This window comes from Centropristis striata, chromosome 23 (assembly GCF_030273125.1).
Source record: "Centropristis striata isolate RG_2023a ecotype Rhode Island chromosome 23, C.striata_1.0, whole genome shotgun sequence".
Taxonomy (NCBI): Eukaryota; Metazoa; Chordata; class Actinopteri; order Perciformes; family Serranidae; genus Centropristis; species Centropristis striata.
In genome coordinates this window covers 1,776,736-1,804,663 of record NC_081539.1, presented here as the reverse complement: position 1 = coordinate 1,804,663, position 27,928 = coordinate 1,776,736, and the positions used below count along the sequence as shown (strand labels likewise).

The following is a 27,928-nucleotide window of genomic DNA, read 5'->3' as shown; positions in this document are numbered from 1 at the left end:
TGAACGCAACAAACCAAAACCCATAAAACACATAAAAACCACTTCTTTTTTTCAAATCCCCGCATATAAAAAAGAAAAATGGAAAGCACACGTTTATTTTCAAACATTATTTTATTTATTACTCTTTATCATTTTTAGCAATCTTGTATTTTTTTTTATATCTCAGTAGGCCTATAATCTGTAAAGTATCAATCTTCTGTTAAAACTGTCTGGGATAGACTATCTATAATAATAATCATAATCATAATAATAATAGAGCTTTTTTATTTCTCAAAATCCTTTGATATACATATTCTCTTGTTAGATGATTTTTTTTGGAGTAAGTCCATTATTATTTTTTTTTCTTTTAAACTCTTTTTGTTACGCGACATCCCCATAAACAAACAAAGAGACAAACCAACAAACAAACAAACAAAAGTACACATCTTTTTGTCAGAAGGCAGTGGAAACGTCATCTGTGCCTCGGCAAAGAAATAAACAACCTCCTCCAATTTATTTACTGTGTTTATGTGGTTTATGATGCTACTGTAACTGTTGGGACTCAGCTGTTTAATCTAACATACAGACCTAAAATATATCACCTCTAAGGTGGTCTAGTATGACTCACTGGGATGAAACGGGGGATCTGCTAAATGGCAACAGTCATATCTCTCTTCAGCCACGGTTTCATGTCGTTATTTCTGTTTTTTTTAGCTACACTGGCCATGAAGTCACGTCCTCGTATTGCTGTCGGCTTTTTTAAAAATATGTTTTTTCTTTTAGTGGCCGTTTTGCTCACAGATTCATTCATTTCTAACACACGGTTGGTTCTGCTGCGCAGGGATGGATGTGGCCGGACCGAACCAAACCACCAACATGAACAGAAAGGTAATTATTCTATAATGTGTTTTCCAGAAGATCCTTTTTGAAGAGTTTCCATCAGACTGATGTTTCCTACAGTTTTACACTCTGGGAGTTCAATTTGTTCTCGTGGGATTTCAGGAAATGAGCACAATGGAGAGTACGGAAACACAAACCGAATCCAGTGATTTAACTTAACTAATTTTCACTACTGACCCTTTTGTTTATAATGGGGAGACTCTATACAATATCTCTAGAACTGAAGGTCCTAGAGACTTGCAACCTGGAAAAAATGCCTGTAAAACCTCTGGGCGATTTTAAAATAATAACCTAAAACCTGAAGTTTTTCTGGAAATTCAACAGAAGTGTCAACACCGTCTAAATAATCGATTTTTCAGCCTCTGTAGCAGATAAAAGCGACAGCACCCCCGGTTTTAATGGTAGAAATGCCGTAATGCTTTCCCGCCTTAAATGGGTTAACAGACTAACTTAACTGACTTAACTTGGTCAACTTAAACTTTTAAAACCTGTTTAATTCTCAACATATTTCCTACCTTGTGGGAGGATTTTTCACCAGTTAAATCAGGATCAAACCGCTACACTAAAGTATTTTGCAAACCTAAACCCATTTTAACTGCTAAACTGTTAGCTAACTTTCAGTTTAGATGCTAAACCAAGTGGATAGGAAACTTGACACAATACATTTTTTCTGCTAACACAATTACTGTATGCTTTTAGTGTCGAATAGGTTTGCTAACCTGACCTTATTTGGTTTAGCCGCTAAATCAAGTGGTTAGCGAGACTGAGCTAATCCAGTTTTGGCGGCTAAATCAAATTCTCACACAATCACTTCAGCTACTGACAAAAAGTTGTCTGTTGTAACCCCAACAGGTTCTAGCTGCTAACTTAACCTTTAGCTAACCTTATTCGATTTGGTTTAGCTGCTAAACTGAACTATTAGTTAGCCTTTATCTGTCTGGTTTAGCTAAGCAGCTAGCTAACCTGGATCTAGTTTAGCTGCTAAACCAAGTGGCTAGTTAACCTAACCCCTTCCAATTTAACGGCTAACCCAAGTATTGTTTGCTTTAGCCGCTAATAGGTTAGCTAACCTGACTTAATTTGGTGAAGCTGCTAAACTGAACCATTAGTTAGCCTTCGCCAGTCTGGTTTAGCTGAGCTGTTGGCTAACCTGAATCTAGTTTAGCCGCTAAATAAGGTGGTTAGCTAACCGGATACGATCCCTTTTAACTGCCAACCCAAGTATTGTATGTTTTAGCCTGTTAGCAGCCAAACCAGATTAGTTCAAGTTGGATCATTCAGATTGTTTGCAAAACTGACACAATTTAATTTAGGTGTTTACCCAAATATTGTCTGTTTTAGACTCTTACGTGTTAGCTAACCTGACCTAATCTGGTTTAAAAGCTAAACCAAGTGGCTAGTTAACCTAATCCCATTTAACTGCTAACCTAAACACAATTGGATAATTCCAGCACAGTCCACAGCCCCATTTAGTTGCTAACACAAAAATTGAATGTTTTAGCCTGTTAGCAGCCAAATTAGCTCAGGTTGGATAGTTAAATTAAAACAGTTACTTTAGGTAACTCAATTGTTTTTCCAGCTGCTAAACTGAACTATTAGCTAGCTTTCATCAATCTCATCAATTCAATTTTAACCAGTTTCGTGATGGAGCCAGATATTTGACTGGTTCTTGTGTGTTGATTTGGGGTTTAGATTTAATGATAATTAGCAGCAGTAGGTCTATAAATCCAAGCACGCTGTCACTTAAACCTTTTTTTGGGAGTTTGTGCTCATTTCCTGAAATGTCTTGAGACGGTCTGAACTCTGAACTGACATCATGCAATGTAACATCAGCCTTAACAACTGTTCGTTAATGAAAAGCAGGCTTAATACTCTCAACTACATCCCTGCACCTCAGAGCTTGGTGGGGAAAAACAAGGCTACGGTCACACCAGGAACTGGCAGAGCAGGATTTCTTAACGTGGAAGCTAGCGGGGGGGGTGGCAAGCTAGCCAGTTCAACACCCAAGAGTAGAATACTTTAAATTTAAGAACACGCCTACTGCCGGCACACGGTTGACTGGAAGCCATGCTGCGTGGGTCAATACTGTCAATGTGAGTTTTTTGTCATTTCTGTCAATGCCACAAATTTACCTGTAAGATGGACATCGTGCAAAACGGACTGGGCCGATTGAACTTGACTTAAATTTGGTGAATGCCGCTGTGATAAAAGCTGGTGTGACCATGGCCTGAGCACAATAAACAGCCAGTAAGAATACAAATATTACATCACCGTCAGGCATTGAGTCCATCAAACCTACCGGGGCTCAACACAGTCAACGTGGCGCAATTTTTAAAAAGGAAAAAACTGTCCGTGATGGAGGTTTTGGCGGCCAGTTGGACTGGATTTGGCTCCAGGCCCTTTCGGCCCCGTCTTTATTGATTTGTGGCGTTCAGCTGGGCCTCTTGTTACCATGGACCCCAGGCCGTACGGCGATCACCCTAATGTATGGCCTGGAAACATGTCGGCACCCAGCAGTCCCACAGCCTCGCCTCCTAAACATCAATAATTCATGGTTGACTTTAATACTGTGTAATTCCACGATTGTAAGCGGGCGAGGATCCATCAAATTTTCATCATTGTCATCATTTCAGCTCGACGGCGTGTTGAATATTTCATGTTATCGACCTCCGGGTCGGGTCAGCGTGTGATTGGATGAGCCTGCAGGAAGGCAAACCAAGCCACGAGCCGCCATATGGTGATGTAGTAAAAATCCATTTGGGGGTGTAGTTTTCTTGGTGATGGATTCAAACTCAGTTGGTTTTTTTCAGTATCGGAGAGCAGCTATCACTCTTTTTTCTATTTCTTTTTTCATTTGTTTTCCTTTTTTTTCTTCTTTGTGTTGTTGGTTTTTTTTCCTTTTTTAATATGTTTCTCCTTGTTTTTTTCTGTTAAAACGCCAGCCAAGTCAGTATGGTGGGCAGCGTGGTGAGGACCAAGGCGAGGCCCCTGGCGTCGGCTGATCTGGGGGCCGCGTTGCCGCCGCCACAGAGTTCAAACAAACTCCCACGGAAATCCAGGTTGCGGGACTCCTTTTTCAGTTTCTCCCAGAGGTCCGTCGCTCCCTCCTGGCAGTCGGCCAGCGCCGTCGTGGCGCAGGAGTGGAAGTTATCCCAGTAACTGGCAGGAGAAAACACAGCGAGCGTTAACACCACAAGCTTATGACTGCAGTGGGAGGCTGCGTTTAAACTGAATGCATCATCTAGTCAAGAGGCAGAGCCAAGAGTGGAAGTCATCCCAGAATCTGGAAACTCAGCCAGCAGAAAGCTTATGAAGACACAGCCGGCGAAGTTTAGATTCCCAGTAAAAACAAACCTAAAGCAAGTGTGGAAGCATATTTCTACTCTGTCTTCTCCGTGAGTCAACAACAGATAAACCTACTGAGGCATTTTCTTGGGAATTACACCATGGCTGTTTTATTGGCTCTCATTCCAACAGCCAGTGGTGGAAAGTAACTAAGTACATTTACTCAAGTACTGAACTTAACCCTCCTGTCGTCCTTCCGGGTCGAATTGACCCAATCTGTTTTGACTATTCCTTCTTTCCTCCCTCCTCCTGCCTTCCTCTCTTCTTTCCTCCTTCCTTCCTTCTTTCCTCCCTCCTCTATCCTCCGTCCTTCTTTCCTTCCCTCGCCCCTCCTTTCTTTCTTTCCTTCCTTTCCTTTCCTCCATCCTTCCCTTCTTTTCTTTCCTCCTTCCGCTATCTCCTTTCCTTTCTCTCTTCTTTCCTTCCTCCTGATTTCCTCTCCTTTCCTCCTTCCTTCCTTCTTTCCTCCCTCCTCTATCCTCCGTCCTTCTTTCCTTCCCTCGCCCCTCCTTTCTTTCTTTCCTCCCTTTCCTTTCCTCCCTCCTTCCCTTCTTTTCTTTCCTCCTTCCGCTATCTCCTTTCCTTTCTCTCTTCTTTCCTTCCTCCTGATTTCCTCTCCTTTCCTCCTTCCTTCCTTCTTTCATCCCTCCCGCTTCCATTCCTTCCTCTATCCTCCTTCCTTCTTCCCTTCCCTCGCCCCTCCTTTCTTTCTTTCTTTCTTTCTTTCTTTCTTTCCTCCTTCCTTTCTGCCCTCTTTCCTTCCTGCCTCCCTCCTTTTCTTCCTCCTTCCTTCTTTATTTTTTCCTTCCTTTCTTCTCCTCCTCCCCTTTCTTTCCTCCATCCTCCTTCCTTTCTCTCTCCTTTCCATTCTTTCTCCTTTTCCTCCTCTCTTCTTTCCTTCCTCCATCCTTCTTTCTTTCCTTCCTTCTTTCCTCCATCCTTTTTTACTTCCCTTTGCGTCCTTCCCTCTTCTTCCTTCCTTGACCCGAGGACAACAGGAGGGTTAAGTGCAATTTTGAGGTACATTTTGAGGCAAATATTGTACTTTTTACTCCACTACATTTAGCTGACAGCTTTAGTTACTTTTCAGCTCGAAATTTAACATAAAAACTTAAAAAAATTTAAAGTCATGAGACATTTTTTGTTAAAAGTTAAACCTCACAACAGTATATTAAGTGGTTAAAATCAGCCCCATTTAAAAAAAAAATTAAAGCACTACTTGCATAAATGCATCAATACAAATAATCTAATAATATATTAGATAATACATTACAATGAGTGGGGGCGTGCTGCATAACGAGTACTTTTACTTTTGATACTTTAAGTACATTTTGTACTTTTACTTCAGTAAGTTTTGAATGCAGGACTTTTACTTGTAGTGGAGTCATTTCACAGTGTGTATTAGTACTTTTACTTAAGTAAAGGATCTGAATACTTGTTCCACCACTGCCAACAGCATATAATATATATTAAGGCCAATACATGCATTGGTAAAGCTTTATAATAAGGTCCTTAATAACCATTAATTAACAAGTAATAATGCATTGTTCTCACTTTAGATCCGGTAGTTGCAAAAAGCATAGTTAACTTATAGTTAACTTATAATAGATGAGCAATAAAGTATATTTTAATATCAATAAGCAAACAAAATAAGATTAATAAAGGCATGGCAAAGACATAATGGGTGGGTCGTGGGTGTTTATAATGCCATTATTAACACTTATATAAGCTTATAAACACACAATAATGTTAATAAGCATCTTGTAAGGACTTACAAGGGCCTTATTACTTGTTAGTTAATGGTTATTACAAGGACCTTAGTATAAAGCGTTACCAATGCATTTGATGCAAATAAAGATATGAGGTATAAGTGCTGGATTTATCAACACATGTACACTGTAAACATACAGTTTTACCTTAAAAATATAAACATTTTCATGTAAAATTAATGGAGAAATACCATAATGCCACAAGGACACTAAAATGTATCCTAAAATTAACGGGACTACTAAATTAGTTTTTGCTGATATTTACAGTGGAAAACTCACTGTAATTTTTACGTTGAAGTTCTGGCAACCTCAGCTGCTGGTATTCTACCGTAAATTAAACAGAATTTTTTTTTTTTTTTACAGTGTAGAGGTAAAATTAAAAATTGAATATCACCGTAGTAGACACTTTTTTAATCATCGTAAATCAATGAATAGTACAAAACTTTTAAACTGTAGAAAACTCAGTTTCTTTCATGTACAATTAAAGGAGAAATACTATATTTTCACTAGGACACAATTACCCTAAAAATAAAGGGAATATTCAGTCAAAATGACAGATTTTGATAATATTTACATTTAAATTTACAGTAGAAAACCCACTCACTGTAATTTTTACGGTGAAGTTCTGGCAACCAAAAATTCTGTTAAATTTATGGTAAAATACCGGCAGAATTTAAACATCACATTTGTCGTTTATGTCGTTAAGGCTGTAAAATTGTGCCCAAACTATTTCCTTAAAGTTGACACCAAAACCATATGCAAGGGTTTGGAAAAATACTTTAAAAAATGCTACTTCCAGATATCATTTCAAAAAATTGGACGTGTCCTGAATGTTGTAAAAAAACAAAACAAAAAAAAACAGTTTTCTCCACATATTAAAGCATTTTCATGTTTCCAGCCTCTCCTGTTTCTGAAAGTTTCTGAAAAAGGCACAAAATGACCAAAAAATACCAACAAAAAGAGACAAATTTACCAAAATATGACATAAAATGACCAAAAAATACCAACAAAAAGAGACAAATTTACCAAAATATGACATAAAATGACCAAAAAATACCAACAAAAAGAGACAAATTTACCAAAATAAGACATAAAATGACCAAAAAAAGACATTAAATTACCAAAAAGACACAAAATTACCAAAAATTACCAACAAAAAGAGACAAAATTACCAAAAAAGACTGAAAACTTCCAAAAAGTAACAGAAAAAGATACAAAATGGCCAAGTCAAGAAATAAAATTACCCAAAAAAGTCAACATATTGAACATATTGAAGTATTGTCATGTTTCCAGCCTCTCCTGTCCTCTCCCCTCTGCTCTGTGTAAACAGCCTCTCCTCTCCGATATATGCAGAATAAAGACATTCTGACACATTTATCAACATTTTAACCAAAGTTTGGGTCATTTTTTATAACAGAATCTTTCATAAGTGATGATCCATTCAAGGACCGTCGGAAAGTTCAAACTCTGACGATAACGCCTGTTTTTACAGTGTATTTCTACGATAAACGACATATCTTTGGCGACCTTTCAAAGAAATCCCATTTCCATCCAGAGGAACGGTTTGGTTTCAGAGAGAATAAGAGAAATAATTCATGAGGCGTCTGATCTACATTTAATGAGACGGCTCGTTGTTTTACAGTTTATATGTTATGCATTAAACAAAAGTACATAAAGTGGTTAACAAAACTGAGCTAATGTTTGTTTTTGGGAGGTTTTAACTGCAGATTTAGGGCTAATAAGTACAATAAGTTGTTTTTATAAGATATAAAACAGCCATCAGGCAATAAATGAAGAGTTATCGTTGCAATAAAAGGACAAAAGAAATTAAAATTGTTGCATGAATGAAATGTTTCTGCAATTAACTGTGAACTTCTCTCCATCCCTCCCTTTTCCTCTCCTTCATTATTATTCTCCTCCTCCTCCTCCCTCTGCCCTGCTCCCTCGCTCCTTTCTTCTCCTCCTCTCTCCTTCTTCCTTTTCCTTTTCACCCCTTTTTGTTTCCTAACATTTTTATTCTCTCCTTCCATCTATTCTCTCTCTTCTTCCCCTCTCTCACCTCTTTGATGTCATGTTTTATTCATACTGAAGCAGCATCCTTGTCCTTATTTTCTCCTTTTTCCCTCCTGACTCTCTCACTTCCTCTTCGCCTCCATTGTTCCCTTTTTTATTCCCTTTTTTATTTATATTTAATCTCATCTTCTTTGTCTTCATCTCAACCTTGTAAGAAAAAAAAAATTTTTTTAAATTTGTCTCCCCCCTCCTCTCATCTGTTCATCTTTTTTTCTTCCATCCTCCTCTCCGTTAATGTAAAGATGACACCAGGCTGCTGCCACACACACACACACACGCACGCACACACACACACACACACACACACACACACACACACACAGCGTATCTAATCCAATCTTCCAATCTGCTCTTATTGATGTTGACCTCCTGAACCGAGTCATGTCGATGCTACATCTCTGAGCAATTAACGTGTGTGTGTGTGTGTGTGTGTGTGTGTGTGTGTGTGTGTGTGTGTGTGCATGCATGCACGTGTGTGTGTGTGTGTGTGTGTGTGTGTGTTAACCCGTCTCTGCTGCCACGCCTCAACACCGCTGTGATGGAGCTGTCACTAAATTAAAAAATCGTGTGTGTGTTTGTGTGTGTGTGTGTGTGTGTGTGTGAGGGGGGGGGGCTTCCTGCTGCAGCATGCCATCTGGTGCCCACCCGGTCTGGGTGGTGGGGTGGAAAGGGGGATAAAGGGAGTGTGTGTGTGTGTGTGTGTGTGTGTGTGTGGTGGGGGGGTCAGCTGGTCCCCCCCCCAGGGTTTTGGTCTTTAATCACTCATATTATTTTCTCTGTTAGATCAAGAATTAAGAAGCGTCACTGAGTCGAGGACAGATGGAAGAAATATCTATATTTTTAAATTAGGTGTTAAGAGAGGAAAGTCAAGCTGCAACAATTATTCGATTAATCGAACAATAATCGATTATTAAATTCATCGTCAACTATTTTGATAATCTAATAATTGGTTTGAGCATTTTTTTAAAAAGACAATAAGTCCAAATTCTCTGATTTCAACTTCTTCAATGTGAATATTTCTGGTTTCTTTGTTCCTTTATGACAATAAACTGAATATCTCTTTGGTTTGTGGACAAAACAAGAGATTTGAGGACGTCATCAAACACTCGACAGATTCATCGATAATGAAAATAATCATGAGTTGCAGCCCTAAAAATTACCCCAAAAAGATGTAAAATTACCTTAAAAATATGTAAAATTACCCCAAAAAGATGTAAAATTACCCAAAAAAAGAAGTAAAATTAACTAAACAATATGTAAAATTACCCCAAAAAGAGGTAAAATTACCCAAAAAAAGAAGTAAAATTACCTAAAAAATATGTAAAATTACCCCAAAAAGATGTAAAATTACCCCAAAAAGATGTAAATTTACCTAAAAAAGATGTAAAATTAAAAGCTGCAACAATTATTCGATTAATCGAACAATAATCAGTAATTAAATTAATCGTCAACTATTTTGATAATAGAATAATTGGTTTGAGCAGTTTGTTTTTAAAGACAATAAGTCCAAACTTCTTCAATGTGAATATTTCTGGTTTCTTTGTTCCTTTATGACAATAAACTGAATATCTCTTTGGTTTGTGGACAAAACAAGAGATTTGAGGACGTCATCTTGTGGTTTTGAAGCACTCAATGATATTTTTATACATTTTATTCACCAAACAACTAATCGTTTAATCGTTTAAATAATGGAAATATTAATTAGTTGCAGCCTTACAGTAAAGATATTATAAATAAATGTGATTGCACCTATCGATGAATGAATATTTTGTCTTTTTTTCAGGCCTCCTGCTCCTGACATGTTCCTGCAGATTATATCACAACATGTCCACTGTGTGTGTGTGTGTGTGTGTGTGTGTGTGTGTGTGTGTGTGTGTGTGTGTGTGTGTGTGTGTTACCTGCAGATCTTGTGCAGGTTCTCCCTGTCGTCCAGGTCCTGGGGGTAGTTGGCCATGTTCTCCCCCAACTGCAGCAGACAGTCTGAGAAACCTTTAAACACCGAGTCACATTGACCTGCACTGACCAGCACCGTCTGCAGCACGGAGACTAGAGGAGGAGCAGGAGGAGGAGCAGGAGGAGCAGGAGGAGGAGGTGAGGGAGGAAGGGGAGAAAGAGAATTTACATTAAAGAAAGTGACAATAAACTTCTCTGTGTCTCCTTGCAGGATCTAAGCCTCTGATTGGATTCAGGTCCACTTTCCTGCATCAGGTACCGTTTTAGTTAGTTAGTAAAGGGAATTCTGTTGAAAATGTCTATATTGCCGTGTTTCCACTAGGAGGAAAAGTGTCCACCGGGAAAGTCTCAGGCCACGCCCTCTCAAAAGTCCACTCACTCTGCGTGTCTCCATTATAAAAAGGCTCCAGAGGGATTTAGAGACTCTAGAAGTTACGTTTGGTTTTAGATCGATGGATTAAACACGGGAGACTCAACTGTGGCCGCCGTCGCTAACTGTGCACAACATCAGCAGCTAATCAAAACAAAGCAGCGTGGCTAATTATGCACAGAGTCTCTGCTGATCATAAACATCGTGATGGTGAATTAACCGGCATCACTAACTGTGCACAGAGTGTCTGGTGCTTGTTGTAAACAAACAGAGATCGCTAAGTGAACACCTCCTGCAGCAGCAGCACATACACACTGTACTGCTACAGAGCTAACTGTTAGCCTGTTAGCACATACACACTGTACTGCTACAGAGCTAACTGTTAGCCTGTTAGCACATACACACTGTACTGCTACAGAGCTAACTGTTAGCCTGTTAGCACATACACACTGTACTGCTACAGAGCTAACTGTTAGCCTGTTAGCACATACACACTGTACTGCTACAGAGCTAACTGTTAGCCTGTTAGCACATACACACTTTACTGCTACAGAGCTAACTGTTAGCCTGTTAGCACATACACACTGTACTGCTACAGAGCTAACTGTTAGCCTGTTAACACATACACACTGTACTGCTACAGAGCCAACTGTTTAGCAATTTGCAGACTGGACGCTAAGGGGTTAACATCCCCTCCGGCTCTGTGACTGCAGCTGGGAGAGACTGCTGCAGGAGGACTGTGCCGATTCAACTCGTTCTTAAATCAAATCAAATCAAATCAAACTTTATTTATATAGCGCTTTTCATACATATAAATGCAACACAAAGTGCTTTACAAAAAATAAGAATAAAAATGTACTCTTCTTAACGAGCCGCAGGCCCCCGCAGGTCTTTAAAAAGAGCCGCTGACCCCGTGGCTCGTTAAAAAGAGCCTCCGGCCTCCGCGGCTCGTTAAGAAGAGTAAGAACGAGTCTCCAAAAGTCTCCAAAAACACCAGAAAAAGTCTCTGGATTTGTCTCCAGTCGCTTTTTTGAAAAATAGTCGCTAAGGGGGTCTGAAAAGTCGCTAAATATAGCAACAAAGTCGCTAAGTTGGCAACACTGCTTCACCAGCTTTTACAACTGTCACGTGTTGTTGTTGGTACTACGTCACATCCTGCTTAGCGTTCTATCCAATCAGCAACCAGGCTGTTTTCAGGGGAGAAAAGCAACCCTGCTCTTCTACAGGGACTAAAAAAGTCCATCAAAAGTCCACTCCAGACGGCTCATATTCAAATTAGGGGGCGGTAGTGGAAACAGCCCATATGTAGTATCAACAGTTAATGCATGTTTTGGAAGGAAAACTCATTAGTGAAGTCAGCTTTTCATATCCAAAACGGATGCTCTGGTTGATTCGATAACATGAGAACAGGAATGTGAATCCTCCCTAGTGTTCTCTTTTGTCAAAAATGGAACATAACAGGAAATTAGAGGACATGAACCAGAGTTACACAGAAATTATGACGCACATTGTTCTGAACATTGGATTTGTCTGTCACCTTTGACATCTGTATCTGTTTTTGATACTTGATACATTAAATCCCACAAAAAGCTGTATTTTTAAACCTACATTGTCATTGTCATTGTCAAGTGTTTTTCTATAAAGATTTTCTACCACACTACCACTTTAAACCTTCTCTTTGGGGGGTTTTTTTATGACACATGCTGCTTTTAAGATCATTTTTGGCTGGCAGGTTTTATTTTTTTGTGTCAAACTAAAGCAACACTTTAATGTCGGGGTGTGTTGGTGAAGCACAAATCAGACAAATCAGATCTCCTTCTGTTCAGACAAACAGCTAGTTTTTACACAGATTTAAAGCCAGTACACACCAAGCACAGGTTTTCCTCCGAAATATTAGCACAGAAATGTATAAAAACTGATTTTATGGATCCTTGTGAATGATTGTGAAACATTGTTGCAGGGGCAAAATCAGCAGATTCATACAAGATGCTTTATTGAGGTACTAAAAGTCTTCAAATAAGATATTTTGGATATTAAAGTAAAGCCTAAATAACTCATTTTTTAGATCCTTTTTTGTTCGAGGATGTAGCTGCAAATGAACTCAGTTCCAGGAACTAGAAGTCAAAAACTAAATCAGGAATGTGGAGGAAACATTTCTTCATCTAATTCCCCTGAAGCAACGAAGCCAGCAGGACTGCTGGTCCACCAGTCTCCAAGTAAAGGAAATTAAAAATGTTGTCAAGGCTTAACATTGATCCGTTTATAGTGACAAAGCTGCAACATAATGTTTAAAAGCAGCATGAACTCCAGACTGTCAAACAGACTTTCTGAGCCGAATGGTTTTGGTGCCTAAACCTGCAAAACAACTTACTTACAACCAAATTAATGTCACGTTTGGCAGGAAATCCTCATGAAAATCAAATTAATTATACAACGCTGTCCATTAGAATACACTAATTTTCTTTTCTTAATCATGAAAATGTACATAAAGGCACTTTTTCCTTGTTGAATGTGAATGTGGACACATTATCACATTAAAAAAACTGCATTTTAGATGTAAAAAACCCTCATGTGTCAATATTTCATATGCAAAAACCTGAAACAGGCTTTAGTTTTTATTTTTATTTATTTTTTAGTGTGTGTGTGTGTGTGTGTGTGTGTGTGTGTGTGTGTGTGTGTGTGTTCTTGTACTTCCTACATAGTGAGGACCGGAACACATTTTTATCCAACAGAGTGAGGACATTTTTGCAAAGTGAGGACATTTCGGCCGGTCCTCACTTCTTTAAAGGCTTTTTTTAGATTTCAGACTTTGTTTTAAGGGTTAAAGGTTACATGATAATGATAATTAACTGAAACTGTATTGTGTGGTTACAAAACTAACTAAAATGATAGTGAAAATGTCCTTCGTTTTCATCTTTGTCAACTTTTTTCATACATAATGAAGATGGATCAGACAAAGGAAATAAAGGCAAAATTTACTGTGACCTCTTTTAATCTCCCACCCAACAAATACCCCATTACAAAACACTACAACTAATAAAAACTAAACTAAAACTAAAGCATTTTAAAAAAAAAATACATACTAAATTAAAACTAGCAAACTCACTCTAAAAACTCATTAAAACGAACTGAATTTGAAAACAAAAAATCACAACAAAATTAAAACTCCAAAACTATTATAACCTTGTTAGGGAATTAACTGTTCCAATGAGGGTCCTCACAAAGACAGAAGTACAAGACTGTGTGTGTGTGTGTGTGTGTGTGTGTGTATAAACAGGGTCTGTCTCCTCCTTAATTCACTTTAAAAGAGAAAACGCAGCTGTAAAACACAGCACGGGTCGCAGGTCTGACACGCCTCCACCCCCCACATGCACTAAAACCACACACACACCCCTTTACATGACCTCTGTTAACTCAGAGGGTGTGTGTGTGTGTGTGTGTGTGTGTGTGTGTGTGCGTGGTTGGTTAAGCAGCGGATCAGGCTGATTGATTGGTTTGGATAATAACACGCCTGCTGTCCGGTTCCACTCGATCAAACTGTGGACTAACACAGCATGACGTGTAGGACGAGACACGGCTGTTAGAGGAGGACGAGCGGGACGAATCCATTCATCACTACTGCAACAACACGTACAAATACTTCTATAAGCTGTATACAAATACTACATATGCATACTGCTGTGAAAAGTGCAATAAAAGCTACACAAATAAGGACGAGACACGACTGTTAGAAAAGGACCCGCAGGACGGATCTGTTCTTTGCTACTGCAACAACACTTACAAATACTAATACTACTTAATAATAAAAGCACACCAACATCATATACACTACATACTAATACTACAACAAAAAGATGCATGAAATGAAAACTTTCAAAACCGGACACGAACCACGACTTCCAAACCAAACTTCAGACAACTGGACAAAAACTAATAAACAAACCCAAACTACAACTGGACAAAAAACCACAACTTCCGAACAAAACTTCCAACAACCAGACGCAAAAATACTTCTTCCATACAAAACTTCCAAATACTGGACACAAAATCACTATCTTGAAGAAAAACTTCTAGAAACAAAACCACAACTTCCGGACAAAATTCACAACAACCGGACATAAAATCACTATTCGGAAAAAAATGTCCAACATCTACACACAAAACCACTTCTTCCGAACCAAACTTTCACCAACTGGATACAAATCCAAGACGTGAACAAAACTTCCAGTAAATGGACACAAAACCAACAACTTCTGGACAAACATTCCAACAACCGGAAACAAAACCACAACTTCTTAATAAAACTTCCAACAACTGGACACAAAACCACAGCTTTTGAACTAAACTTCCAGCAATGGGCCACAAAAACACTTCTTCCAAACAACCAAACAAGAAACCAATATTCTGAAAAAAATGTCCAACAACCAGATACAAAGCCACTTCTGCCCAACAAAACATTCATCAACCGGAAACAAAACCACGACTTCCCAACAAAACTTCAAACAACCGGACTTCAAACAACTTCCATCAACTGGACACAAAACCACTATTTTTGAACATAACCTCCAACCATGGGCCACAAAGCCACTTCTTCCAAACAAAATTTCCAACAACCAGAAACAAAACCACTTCCTCCAAACCAAAGTTCCAACAACTAGACACAAAATCACTACTTCCAAACTAAACTTTCAACAGCCGCAAAAAAAAAAAACCCACTTCTTCTGAACCAAACCTCCAACAACTGGACACAAAACCATGAAGAGAACAAAACTTCCAGTAACTGGATGCAAAACCACGACTTCTGGACAAACCTTCCAACAACCGGAAACAAAACCACAATTTTTTTAACATAACCTCCAACAACTTCATACAAGCTACTTTTTTCAAACAACCGGACACGAAACCTTTCTTCCGAACAAACCTTCCAACAATCGGACACAAAACCACTACTTCAGGACAAACCTCCAAAACCTGGATACAAAACCACGTGTTCCAACCAAGACCTCCATCAACCAGACACAAAACCACTTCTGCCAAACAATACTTCCAACAGCTTCACACAAACTACTTCTTTCAAACAACCGGACACGAAACTACTTCTTCCGAACAAAACTTCCAACAACTGGACCCAAAACCACGACTTCAGCACACAAAACCACTTCTTTCCAACAAAACCTCCAACAACCAGACTCAAACACTGGCCTCCTGCAGCGAAATCCTTAGATTTTTTAACCTTTCCACTTCTCCATCTGCCCGGCCTTTGGGGAACCTATGCGCCTAAAAATATCATTTTGTTACGTCAGCGGAGAAAATGAAACGTATCTGTTGTTTACAATGCCAGTGTTCTTGGCTGTCGGCTGAGCTGAATTAATAGGATGTACTTTAATTAGATCTTTCTTGTGGTATTTTATATATTTGACTCCCATACGAACATTTAAGAGCATTTAGCTGATTTCGTCCATTTCTAGAACATTTTCAGATTAAGTTATGGACCGAAAAGGATGAAAATTGATGCAGAGAAATCATCTTCTCTTTCATTCAACACATCCTTCTTCAAACAACAACTAGCGCCTACATTACCCACGATGCAACCTTCTCCTTCTCCGTGTCTCCTGCAGCAGAGAAGAGCAGCAGGCTCATACCAAACCCAACCTCACACCTCCAGATTATTTTCAAACGTGTCGTGTTCAGCCGACGCTGACTCAGGAGACAACACGTGCACTTAAAGAGCCGGCATGTAATGTGATGGAAACACATTTCTTCTATCCAAAGTTACTCATATAGGTCATAATTAATCATTTCACACCATTATTAAATCAGTCTAATTCCTTGAAGGCACAATAACTGCAATGCCGGTAAATGCTAGGTTAGAAAATACAACATTTTCTCGATTTTAAGTCACTTTCAGTGTAAAACAAGCACATTTAATGTCTTCTATCTCAATATAAATACAGATAATGACGTCTCAGTGCGTCTTTAAGTCAAAGTATAGAAAGATTAATATTTGTCAGTGTTATATTTTGTAATTGGACCATTATTGTTGATGCATTTACATGTAAACAACTTTAAGTTAAATCTGTGGCACACATAATATTTTCTATTTTCATATTTTAGTAAAATCTTCATCTGACTGAAGAAACTAAAGCTGGTAAATAAATGTGGAGTAAAAAGAACAATACTTTCCTCTGAGATGTTTTATTTACTCAAGTAAAGATGTAAAATGACCCAAAACACATAAAAGTACCAAAACAAAATCATAAAATACCAAGAAAATAAACAAAATGTCTAAAAAAGACACAAAATGACCAAAACAAATTCATAAAAGAACAACAAAAGACACAAAATTACGAGAAAATACATAAAATGACCAAAGACACGTAAAAGTATCAAAAAAGACCAAAAAGTCATAAAAGACGAAGAAAAATGGCTACAAAATACGTAAAATTATCCAATAAAGTTGTAAAATTGCCACAAAAATTCATAAAAGACCAACAACAGATGTAAAATGACCAAAACAATGTCATAAAAGACCAAGGAAAAAAACAAAATTACCAAAAAAGACACAAGTTTATCAAAACAAAGTCATTAAAAAAAACACATATTGTATTATAAAAACATATTATAAACATATTATTATAAAAAGACACATAATTATCAGAAAACAAAACAAAATTACCGATACAAAAATGTAAAATGATGTACTCAAGTAAATTAATCAGAATCACAGAGTTGGAGGATTAAAACTAGACCAATTTAAAAAGTGTTTCTGGATCTTTCAGTCACACTTTTAAGGGTCTCTGAAGGTTTTTGTTTAATCTTTATTTTCTTGTTTAAAGGTTATTTGGAACACTGAATATTCTTTCAATCAGTGTTTGCAGTAATGTGACCTGGTTTTTATGAAAAATCAACCAACAAAGGGACAATTTGGACACTTTTTTGGCCTAAAAACTAACTCACTGACTCTAAAAAAACAATTGTAGATATTCAATCAGCCATGATGGAACCAGTAACAAGTTAGAAACAGAAGTGGAACTTTTCTAGTTTACTTCTCAGGGTTATAAACCAAAACTGAGGCTCCAGAATCTGAACCAAGAGAGTAAACATCTACTCCTCCTGTTCTTACCTTTCACAATAAAAGCCCTGGACGTATACGTAACAGCAGTTTATTTTGTACGGACATATTTGAACCGTTCACACATTAAACTTTGCTGTTTTTATATGATTTATTCCCAGGGAATGCTCAGCTCACTTCATGCTGTTTTATCTGCTTCTTTATGTTTTTATCTTAGTTTTTATGATGATTATTTTGATAATGATCACGCCCATTAACACCTGAGTATCACATTTCATTCTGAAAACAAAGCTGTTACATTTAGTTAAAAGGCTGCAGTTTGCTCACAATTAGGCAACTAAAACACTTCTCTAAGGTTCTCTAAGGTTCAGGAAAAAAGGTTGTGGTTAAGTGTTATAAAAGATAGTTTTCGACTGGCGTTACACCAAATAACTGTTGACTTTTACGTTTGACACACAAAATTACCAAGTCATAGAAAAACAACAAAAGACACAAAAATGACCAAAAATAAAGTCATAAAATAGCAAGAAAATAAACAAAATGACCAAAAGAAAGATTTAAAATGACCAAAGAAACATAAAAGTAACAAAAAAGACACAAAAATTACCAAATCAAAGTCATAAAAGACCAAGAAAAAGGCCTAAAAAAACACATAAAATGATCAAATAAAATGATAAAAATAAGAAAATTGCCACAAAAGGTCATAAAAGACCAACAACAGACATTATCAAAACAAAGTCATTCAAGACGAAGAACAAAAAGACTAAAAAAAGATACAAAATGACCTAAACAAAGTCAATATAAAGATGTAAAATGACCAAAACAAAGTCATAAAAGACCAAGAAAGAAAAACCAAATGTTCAAAAAAAATGTAAAAAATGTACACAAAAAGTCATAAAAGACCAACAACAGACAAAAAAGACACAAAATTACCAAAAGATACCTTAAATTAACCCTATAAAGACAGATTAACTGTTTCCCAGCAGCAGATCAGTGTTGGTGCCCCGTGTGAGGCCAAAGGTCAGCATGTGATTCAAACATCTCTTAACTTCCTGCATCAGGTTTTTACTGAACTATGTCACTTCCTGTCGTCACGTCGTCCTCCTAACTACTTCACTTCCACCATTTACAACATTTATTTCCTCTTTAAACTGTCTTTCAGAGCCCAACCAGGAGGTGGGTGTGTCAAACAAACCCAGGACTTTCACCCAGGAGACTTAAAAGACAAACAACAAATGTAAAATTACCAGAAAAGACACAAAATGACCAAAAAAGAAAAATACATAAACTTAGAACAGGAAGACAGCGTTGGTGTCCCATTTGAAAACAAAAGTAAACCATGTGATTTTAACCCAGGAGACGTGGGAAAAAAAGATGCATAAATTGACCCAAAAAAGACCAAAAAAGACACAAAATGACCAAAAAAGCTGCAAAAAGAAACACAATATCAGGAAAAAATGACCCAAAAGACCATAAAAAGACACAAAAAGACCAACAAAAATGTAAAATGACCAAAATAAGACACCAAATGACCAAAAAAGCTACACAAAGGCCAAAAAAAGACACAAAATTTCCAAAGATAAAGACTGTAAAAAGACCAAACAGTGTTGGTGCCCCGTGTGAGGCCAAAGGTCAGCATGTGATTCAAACATCTCTTAACTTCCTGCATCAGGTTTTTACTGAACTATGTCACTTCCTGTAGTCACGTCATCCTCCTAATTACTTCACTTCACCATTTACATCATTTGTTTCCTCTTTAAACTCTTTTAGAGCCCAACAGGAACTGTTTGGCCCTAACCTTAGGGAAGTACTGACGGAGCACAAACTCAACCAAACCAGAGATCTTATTATTATTATTATTATTATTATTATTATTATTATTATTATCACGTTCGTTAAAAACAAATTTCCCATTTTTCTCCGGTTAAACCAAATAACTGTTGACTTTTTGTTGAATTCTGACACACAAAATTACCAAGTCATAGAAAAACAACAAAAGACACAAAAATGGCCAAAAATAAAGTCATAAAATACCAAGAAAAAAAAACCAAAATGACTAAAAGAGATACAAAATTACCAAAACAAAGTCAATACAAAGATGTAAAATGACCAAAACAAAGTCATAAACAAATATCCCATTTTTCTCCGGTTCCCTGAGGAATCGATGGGTAAACTTTCCTTTCAGAAGCTAAACTGTTTCCCTTTATATCATCACAAAGAACCTCTTCTATTCTATTCTGAACCTCTTATTTTGAAGGCTGTACAGTAGGAGGTGAAGATGACCATGTGATGTGATTGAGAGATCCAGAACTAAATGGACCTTTATACTGAAATGTTGATATTTACAAGGTTAAGACTGAACTATTTCCATTTAATGTAAGTTTATACTATAAATACATTTATCTGACAGCTTCAGTTACTTTCAGGTCGAGATTTCACATAAAAACAAGATACATTTAAAGTGATTTTTTAAATAAATAAAACAATATAACAGTATATTAAGCAAATAAAATGAGCCAGTAAAATTCTGCTTACATAAATGCATCATCAGAATCAACAAAATTTGCCATCAACCCGTCCAAAACGTATAAAAACACACAAACAATATAAACAGTAATAATAATATTCTAATCATATTTTTGGAATATATAATCACAAAGTATGAAAAGTAAAAGGTTAAGGACATTTAGATTCTGATACTTTTGTACTTTTTGGAGGTTTTACTTGTATTAGTAAAGACATTTTCTCCGTTTTCGTGTTTTTAAGCGTTTGTGCATTTCGAACATTTATCTATTTTATCCCTAAAATATGCTTGAATAAATATGTGGCATTTGTATATAAAATATTTAATTTTAATATATAAAAACAACAAAAATAACAAAAAAAAAGGTGTAAAACAACACATTAAAGAAATTAAAGACGAGCTTACAGGACAAAAGGACAATAAAATAATAAAAAGCAGCTTTTTATTTTCTGTATTTCAGTGTATTTATTTACAGGTGAGATTCTATTATGAATCTATTATAAAACCAACATATTACACTATATATTTTTATATTTTTTATTTTGTTGAATATGTTTGATATTTCTTTTACGTTCGTAAGTTATTTTAACATAAATAAATGACTGTTTCAGTTGAGTTCCTTCTGATTAAATCACTCCGCTGCTGTTTTTTTTCTGTTTTGGAGGTGAAACGTTAAACGTCAGAGTGAATCAGTGATAAATCTGCTGTGAGTGAATCTTTACTGTACGCTACGAGTTAAAATGACCTTTATTATAATAAATCTGCATAATATTCCCTGCAGACTGCTGTAGTGAGACGACTGTGACTCATCGCATAAATTATCTCATGATTATATTCTATACTATCACAAATATTCATGATTCCAGTGAAATCTCGTTGCTCAGCAGAGCGTAAAGCTTTTTATAGTAAATTATTTCACTTTAAAACGACATTAATGCTCCTGTAATGTTCTTTTAGTGTCTTTTATTAATCCTAAAACACATTAAAAGTTTAATTTTTAACGCTTCCAAGGTCACAAATATCCAACGTTGATGGAAAAAGTGTAAAAAGTGAAACTATATGGTAATAAATCTGTAGTATTCATCTAATAAATCCTCTAATACTGTGTTTTATTCTACTTTATAATATCGTATGTATTGCAGGAAAGATTATTGGAGCTTTTTAAATCACTTTAACACGACATTAATGCTCCTGTGGTATTCTTTATTAATCCTCAGACACAATAAAAGTTAAATATTTATATATATTTGATATATATAATATAATTAGATATATTGTGTCCTTTCCTTTTAATTTAATCTATTGCTCAGGAAGCTTATTGCAGCTTGTTATAGTAAATGATATCACTTTAACACGACATTAATGCTCCTGTAATATTCTTTATGAATCCTCAGACACCAGTTTTCATATTAAAAGTTTAATTTTTAATATATATATATATATATATATATTGTGTCCTTTGCTGTAATTGTGATTTAGTTTAATCTATTGCTCAGGAAGTTTATTGGACGTTTTTATAGTAAATTATATCACTTTAACATGACATTAATACTCCTGTAATATTCTTTTAGTGTCTTTTATTAATCCTAAAACACCAGTATTCCCATTAAAAGTTTAATTTTTAATGTTTCCAAAGTCACAAATATCCAACATTGGTGAAAAAGTGTAAAAAGTAAAACTATATTGTCATAAATCTGCAGTATTCATTGAATAAATCCTCTAATATCATGTTTAATTCTACTTTATATTATCTTATGTATTGCATCCTTTCCTTTAATAGTGATTTTAATTTAATTTATAGCTCAGGAAAGATTATTAGAGCTTCTGATAGTAAATTAAATCACTATAATAAGACTTTAATGTTCTTATAATGTTCTTTATTCGTCCCGAAACACCAGTTTTCACATTAAAACTTTAATTTTTAATGTTTCCAAGGTCACAGATATCCAACGTTGATGAAAAAGTGTGAAAAGTGAAACTATATCATCATAAATCTGCTGTATTCATCTAATAAATCGTCTAAAATAGTGTTTTATTCTACTTTATAATATCTTATATATTGCATCCTTTCCTTTAATAGTGATTTTAATTTAATTTATAGCTCAGGAAAGATTATTGGAGCTTCTGATAGTAAATTAAATCACTATAATAAGACTTTAATGTTCTTATAATGTTCTTTATTCATCCCGAAACACCAGTTTTCACATTAAAACTTTAATTTTTAATGTTTCCAAGGTCACAGATATCCAACGTTGATGAAAAAGTGTGAAAAGTGAAACTATATCATCATAAATCTGCTGTATTCATCTAATAAATCGTCTAAAATAGTGTTTTATTCTACTTTATAATATCTTATATATTGCATCCTTTCCTTTAATAGTGATTTTAATTTAATTTATAGCTCAGGAAAGATTATTGGAGCTTCTAATAGTAAATTAAATCACCATAATAAGACTTTAATGTTCTTATTGTGTCTTTTATTAATCCTCAAACACTGATTTTCACATTAAAACTTCTAAAAAAAAGTGGCAAATCGGCCGTTTTCCTGTAATAAATCCTCTAATATCGTGTTTTATTCTGTTTATAATATCATATATATTGGTTCCTTTCCCTTTAAAATGTAATGTATTGCTCTGGAAAGCTTTTGGAGCATTTTATAGTAAATTAAATCACTATAATAAGACTTTAATGATCTTATAATGTTCTTTTTTGAATCCTCAAACACTGATTTTTATATTAAAACTTTAATTTTATTCCCTCTGATGAATAAATGTGATGACTCAGCTGATCTCAGATCAACTTTTGAGCAAACTGCAACAAAAATATTATATTTTATCTTTACTATTCCTCTAATATAACATTTTATAATATTATCATATATATTGAGTCCTTTTCTTTAATGTTTCTGTGTGATTTTAAATGAATCTATTGCTCAGGAAGCTTATTGGAGCTTTTCAAAGTCAATTATATCACTATAATTATACATTAATGCCTTATTTATCCATAAACAGCAATTATATATTATAAATATATAATATACAATAACTATAATTCATATTTAAAGGCTTAAAAACAGAAATCCAGAGTTATTCTTATTGTGTTTAATACTTTCTATTGTTATAAATCTGTATAATATTCATATTGTAGTGATTCAGTGATGACTCATCACATAAAAATCTATTTATTATGTAATATATAATCACATATTGTCTCACTGTAATATTTATTTAATATTCTTTTATTGTTATTCATAATTTAACAGCAGCTTTTTGAAGCGTTTTACGATTATCATAATATGACAATAATGCTGCATTTCATTCATTCTCACACATTTAATACATTATTTTAATCATTATCGTCGAATTTTATAATATTTTCTGAATTAAATACAAATTAAATTGCTAAGTTATTTTTTAAATATTTAGAAAAGGTATTTTCTTGCACAATCCTGTTTGTTTTCCGATTTAATTCTTTTTTTAAATATAAAAAAATATAATATTCTTTTATAAAAACCTGTCCTCTCTCTCTCATAATTTAACAGCAGCTTATTTGAGCTTTTTAATATTATAATAATATTACAATAATTATTTTTATTATTTCTATTTCATTATATATATATTTATATTTATTTATTTATTATTTTTTAATCATTATCATCATATTTTATGAATATTGTCTGAATTAAATACAAAATAAATGGCTAATTCTTGTTTTCTGTCTTTAGAAATTGTATTTTCTTGTACTTTTTTCTTGCACTTTTATTATTTCTGTCCTGATGCTTTTTAATATTATAATATAACAATAATGCTGCATTTAATTCATTCTTACACATTTAATACATTATTTATTTTAATCATTATCGTCACATTTTATAAATAGTGTCTGAATTAAAAACAAAATAAATGGATAATTCTGGTTTTCTTGCACAATCCTACACGTTAAATCTTGTTTTTATTATAATTTTAGTTTTTAATATAATTTATTATGATATTTTATTAAATCTGTCGTGATGAATGAGACTCTCTCTCTCTCTCTCTCTCTCTCTCTCTCTCTCTCTCTATGGAGGCAGCATTACATCATCTCAAACATGCACCGCTTTCTCTCTGCAGCATTTATTTATTTATTTATCTATTCATTTATTTATTTATTTATTTATTAGTGTTCAGTCAGCGCCGAACAAGGTCAAAATCATCAATGAATGAATGAAGTTCAGCCTTTCATTCACTTTATTCGCTCTAAATCAGCTTTTTTTAACAAAAAATAAAATCATCTTTCCTTTCAATCTAATCCACTTTATTTATTAATAAAGCACAATTTGAGCAAACAAGGTTTCCAAAATGCTGCACAACAATAAACAACAAACAGATAAATAAATAACACAACACAAAGAGATGACGTGAACATTACAATACGATCAAATAAATTAAAATAAATGAAATGAAATGAAATGTACTGCAGCCCGAACAAAATAAAAATATAAAATATGCATGAAAACAAATAAAAAAAAACATAAAATCCGGCTGTTATAGACGAAATGCATAAATATTTCATTTAATTCTGAGGTCAGTCGTGTGAGAATTTATTATTTTGTGGTTTTTGTGCAGAAAAAACGTGTTTTTACTTTCACTTCTTCCTCTAATAATAATAATAATAATAATAATAATAACCTCATTGTTTTATTCTTATTATATTTGTTAGATTTTAATAAATCAGACACTCACAGCTGCAGAATCTTTTCCACCTTTTTTCATCTTTATTCCCCCAAAAAATCACGTCATTTATATATTTTCTTTCATTTTTTTTTATTCCACCTTTTAAAAATAAACATATTCATCTTTCATTCGCCGCTCGCTCCATCTTTTTATTCTTTATTTATCTATTCTTTATTTATTAATTCCTTATTTATTCTTTATTTATTTATTCCTGTTTGAGTGAAACCAGGACAGTCCCGTCACACGCACGTTTCACGGGAACGCGCACAGCAATTTTTTTTTTTTTTCTCGTTCACGCCTCCCATCAGGCACGCTCGCACTCATTCACCCCACCTCCACACACACACACACACACACACACACACACACTGTTGCCTGCAGTGCTCCGGTGCCAGCAGCGTGTTGGACACACCCACCTCCGACACACACACGAGTCCATTTTTCGCGCGTAAAACCACCCAAAAACCTCCAAATTCTGCACATGACAACAATAAAAATCTATAAATCAGATTAAAATCACTGCTGAGAATATTCTGCATGAATAACACATTTTTAAAACTGATCTGTGCAGCAAATTAATTCTCTTTGCAGGTTTTTATTAAATCACATCGAGGCTTTTTTTTGTGTTTTAATGAGACACTTTTTGGTGCGAAATCTGCTGCAGCAGCGCGCCAAACCTGCAGCCAATCACAGCGCACAATTCAAATAAAACAAAAATAGAAAAATAGAGACTAGTGAAGGCAGCAGAGAGGAAGAGGAGCTCTGCAGGAGGAACTGTAAAATAACAGGAGGGTTGAAACACAGACTCATTAATCGATTTCATTTCGATTATTCCCCCTGAATCTATCAGTCAATGAGTGTGTGTGTGAAATAATTCAGCAGCTTTTTTCTCTCCTTTCGTTTCGTTTTTCATCTTTTTTCTCGTTTCACAGCGAAGAGGCATCGAAAAATCAGCAAAACCAGCAAAAAAGACACATTTTCTCTTTTATTTCTCGTCTAATTCTGAATCTTTTGTTTCTATTTTCGTTATGATTTCATCCGTTTGTTCCTGATGAACCTCTCTCTCTCTCTCTCTCTCTCTCTCTCTCTCTCTCTCTCTCCCTCCCTCTCTCTCTCTCTCTCTCTCTCTCTCTCTCTCTCTCTCTCTCTCTCTCTCTCTCTCTCTCTCTAACAATAGCACCGGGGAGGATTCTGCGTCTTGAATAATTCAGCATTTCTCTGTGCCACCAGCAAATGCTTCACACACACACACACACACACACACACACACACACACACACACACACACACACGCACACACACATGCAGAGCCTCCTCCACAGCGTCGTTATGCAATGCAACAGCAGAAAACAACAACCATCTCCATATTTCTCTTGTGTTTTTAATCTCTGATCATTTATTTCTGCAGGTTTTTTCTCAACATGTTTCCAGCTATTAGACGGAGCCGGGAGGCTTTTTTTATTTCTCTCCTCCTGCAGGATTTTCTGCATTAAAACCGTGCAACGACAAAATAAAACGCTAAATCATGCGTGTTTTTATTATTAAAACCTAAAATAAATCGTGCAGGTTTATTTTGCATCGTGCACGAGGCGTGTGCACGGTTGCTTTTGCGTGCACGACAACGAAAACTGGAGACATGGATCCGGTTTTTCAGCCGCGGTTTCGTTTTTTTTCGTTCTTTTTAACCGAGACATGATATTAAAATAATAATAGTAGTGCATATAGATAACGGGATGTTTTAACGGGGCTCCCCGTCCTCCGGTTCTCCTCCCGGACAGGCGGGTGTGACGCTGCCGCCTCCTGCAGCTCCTCACTGCGGATCCTGCACGACCCGCAACCCGCCAGAGAGGAGGAGAAGCTCCGGATGGACGTTTATATCTTTTCTTCCTCTCATTTATTTTATATCCTGCTTCTGCACATTAACAGGCCTTTTGTTCTTCCTCTTTAGCTTCTCAAATGCTGCAGGAAAAAAATGTAAAAAATCCGCAACATGCAAGCGGAACATCTGTTTTTATTATTTCATCTTAAAAAAAAAAACGTAAAATAAATTAATTTCTGAAGGTGAAAAAATTCAACAAATGTCTCCAGTTTTGGGACAACCGAGCTGCAGAGAGGAGGGGGGGGGGGGGTGAGAGGGGGGGAGGGAGGAGGGGGGGCATTCCCCTTGTTAGCACACACACACACACACACACACATGCACACCCTTGCACACGCACGCACTCGTGTCACGCACACACTCCAAATGTGAAGTGTAGCCCCGTTAAAACGAGCCGCTGCTGCTCACATGACGAGCCGACAATCACATGAAACATCATCATAATTAACACTAATATCACTATAATAAACATTAATATCTCTCGCAACGAATTAAAGCGTTAAAACCTGAAATAAACAACATTTAATGTCTTTTAGAAGCAAAAACTTGCCTTTATTTCGTTTCTTTTAGTAGAAAAAACGTCACAAATATGAATAAAACTTATTATAAGAAGCCACTTTTGATTTTTATTCTCCTTTTAGATTATTAGTGAGCATTTTAGATTTAATATTTGCATTTTTGGAGCTTTTTAAAGCAGGGAAATATAATTTGTGGTGCCGGAAACGAGTGAAACAAAATCTATTTTCAGACACAAACGAAGGAAATAAAAGACTCGATGTCAGAGAGACTCTGTACCTGTCTCTGTGTTATTATTATTAATAATAATAATATTATTAATAACAGTAGTAATAAGTGTCTCACCTATGTGTAGAGCGAGGAAGAGTGCGAGGCATTTGGAGGACCAGGTTACTCCCATCCTCTGATTCCTCCTCTCACCATCAGAGCCGATCAGAAAGTTGACGAGGAGCCGATCATTCCCCGCGAAACACCGCCACACAGCAGCTACATCCAACTCTCTCTGCCTCCTCTTCCTCTTCCTCTTCCTCTCTTCTTCTTCTTCTTCTTCTTCCCTTCTTCTTCTTCTCTTGTCTTTCCTCTCGGTGTGTGTGTGAGAGAGTGTGTGTTCTTCTTCTCTGCTCTGTGTCGCTCTGCTCGGCGCGTCCTGCCTGGTTTTACGCGTCTGGAGAGAAAAAAGAAGAAGAAGAAGAAAAAGAGAGAGAGAGAGAGAGAGAGAGGAGGGGCTTCCTCTCTCTCTCTCTCTCTCTCTCTCTCTCTCTCTCTCTCCCATTATTATGACTTCATCATCCTTTTTTTGCCCTTCATTCATTTCTTCTTGCTTTTTTTTTTTTTTTGCT

At 35.8% G+C, this 27,928-nt stretch overlaps 1 protein-coding gene across 1 annotated transcript; it reads right to left on the bottom strand.

Moving 5' to 3' along the window:
* Positions 1 to 92: 92 nt before the first annotated feature.
* nrn1a (neuritin 1a) lies at positions 93 to 27,679 on the bottom strand. The gene is made up of 3 exons (XM_059326832.1): positions 27,435 to 27,679; positions 9,965 to 10,112; positions 93 to 4,038 (listed from the first exon to the last, which is right to left on the bottom strand). The coding sequence occupies exons 1-3, from the start codon at positions 27,487 to 27,489 to the stop codon at positions 3,810 to 3,812; spliced, it is 432 nt and encodes a 143-aa protein (XP_059182815.1). The 5' UTR covers positions 27,490 to 27,679; the 3' UTR covers positions 93 to 3,809.
* Positions 27,680 to 27,928: the final 249 nt, after the last annotated feature.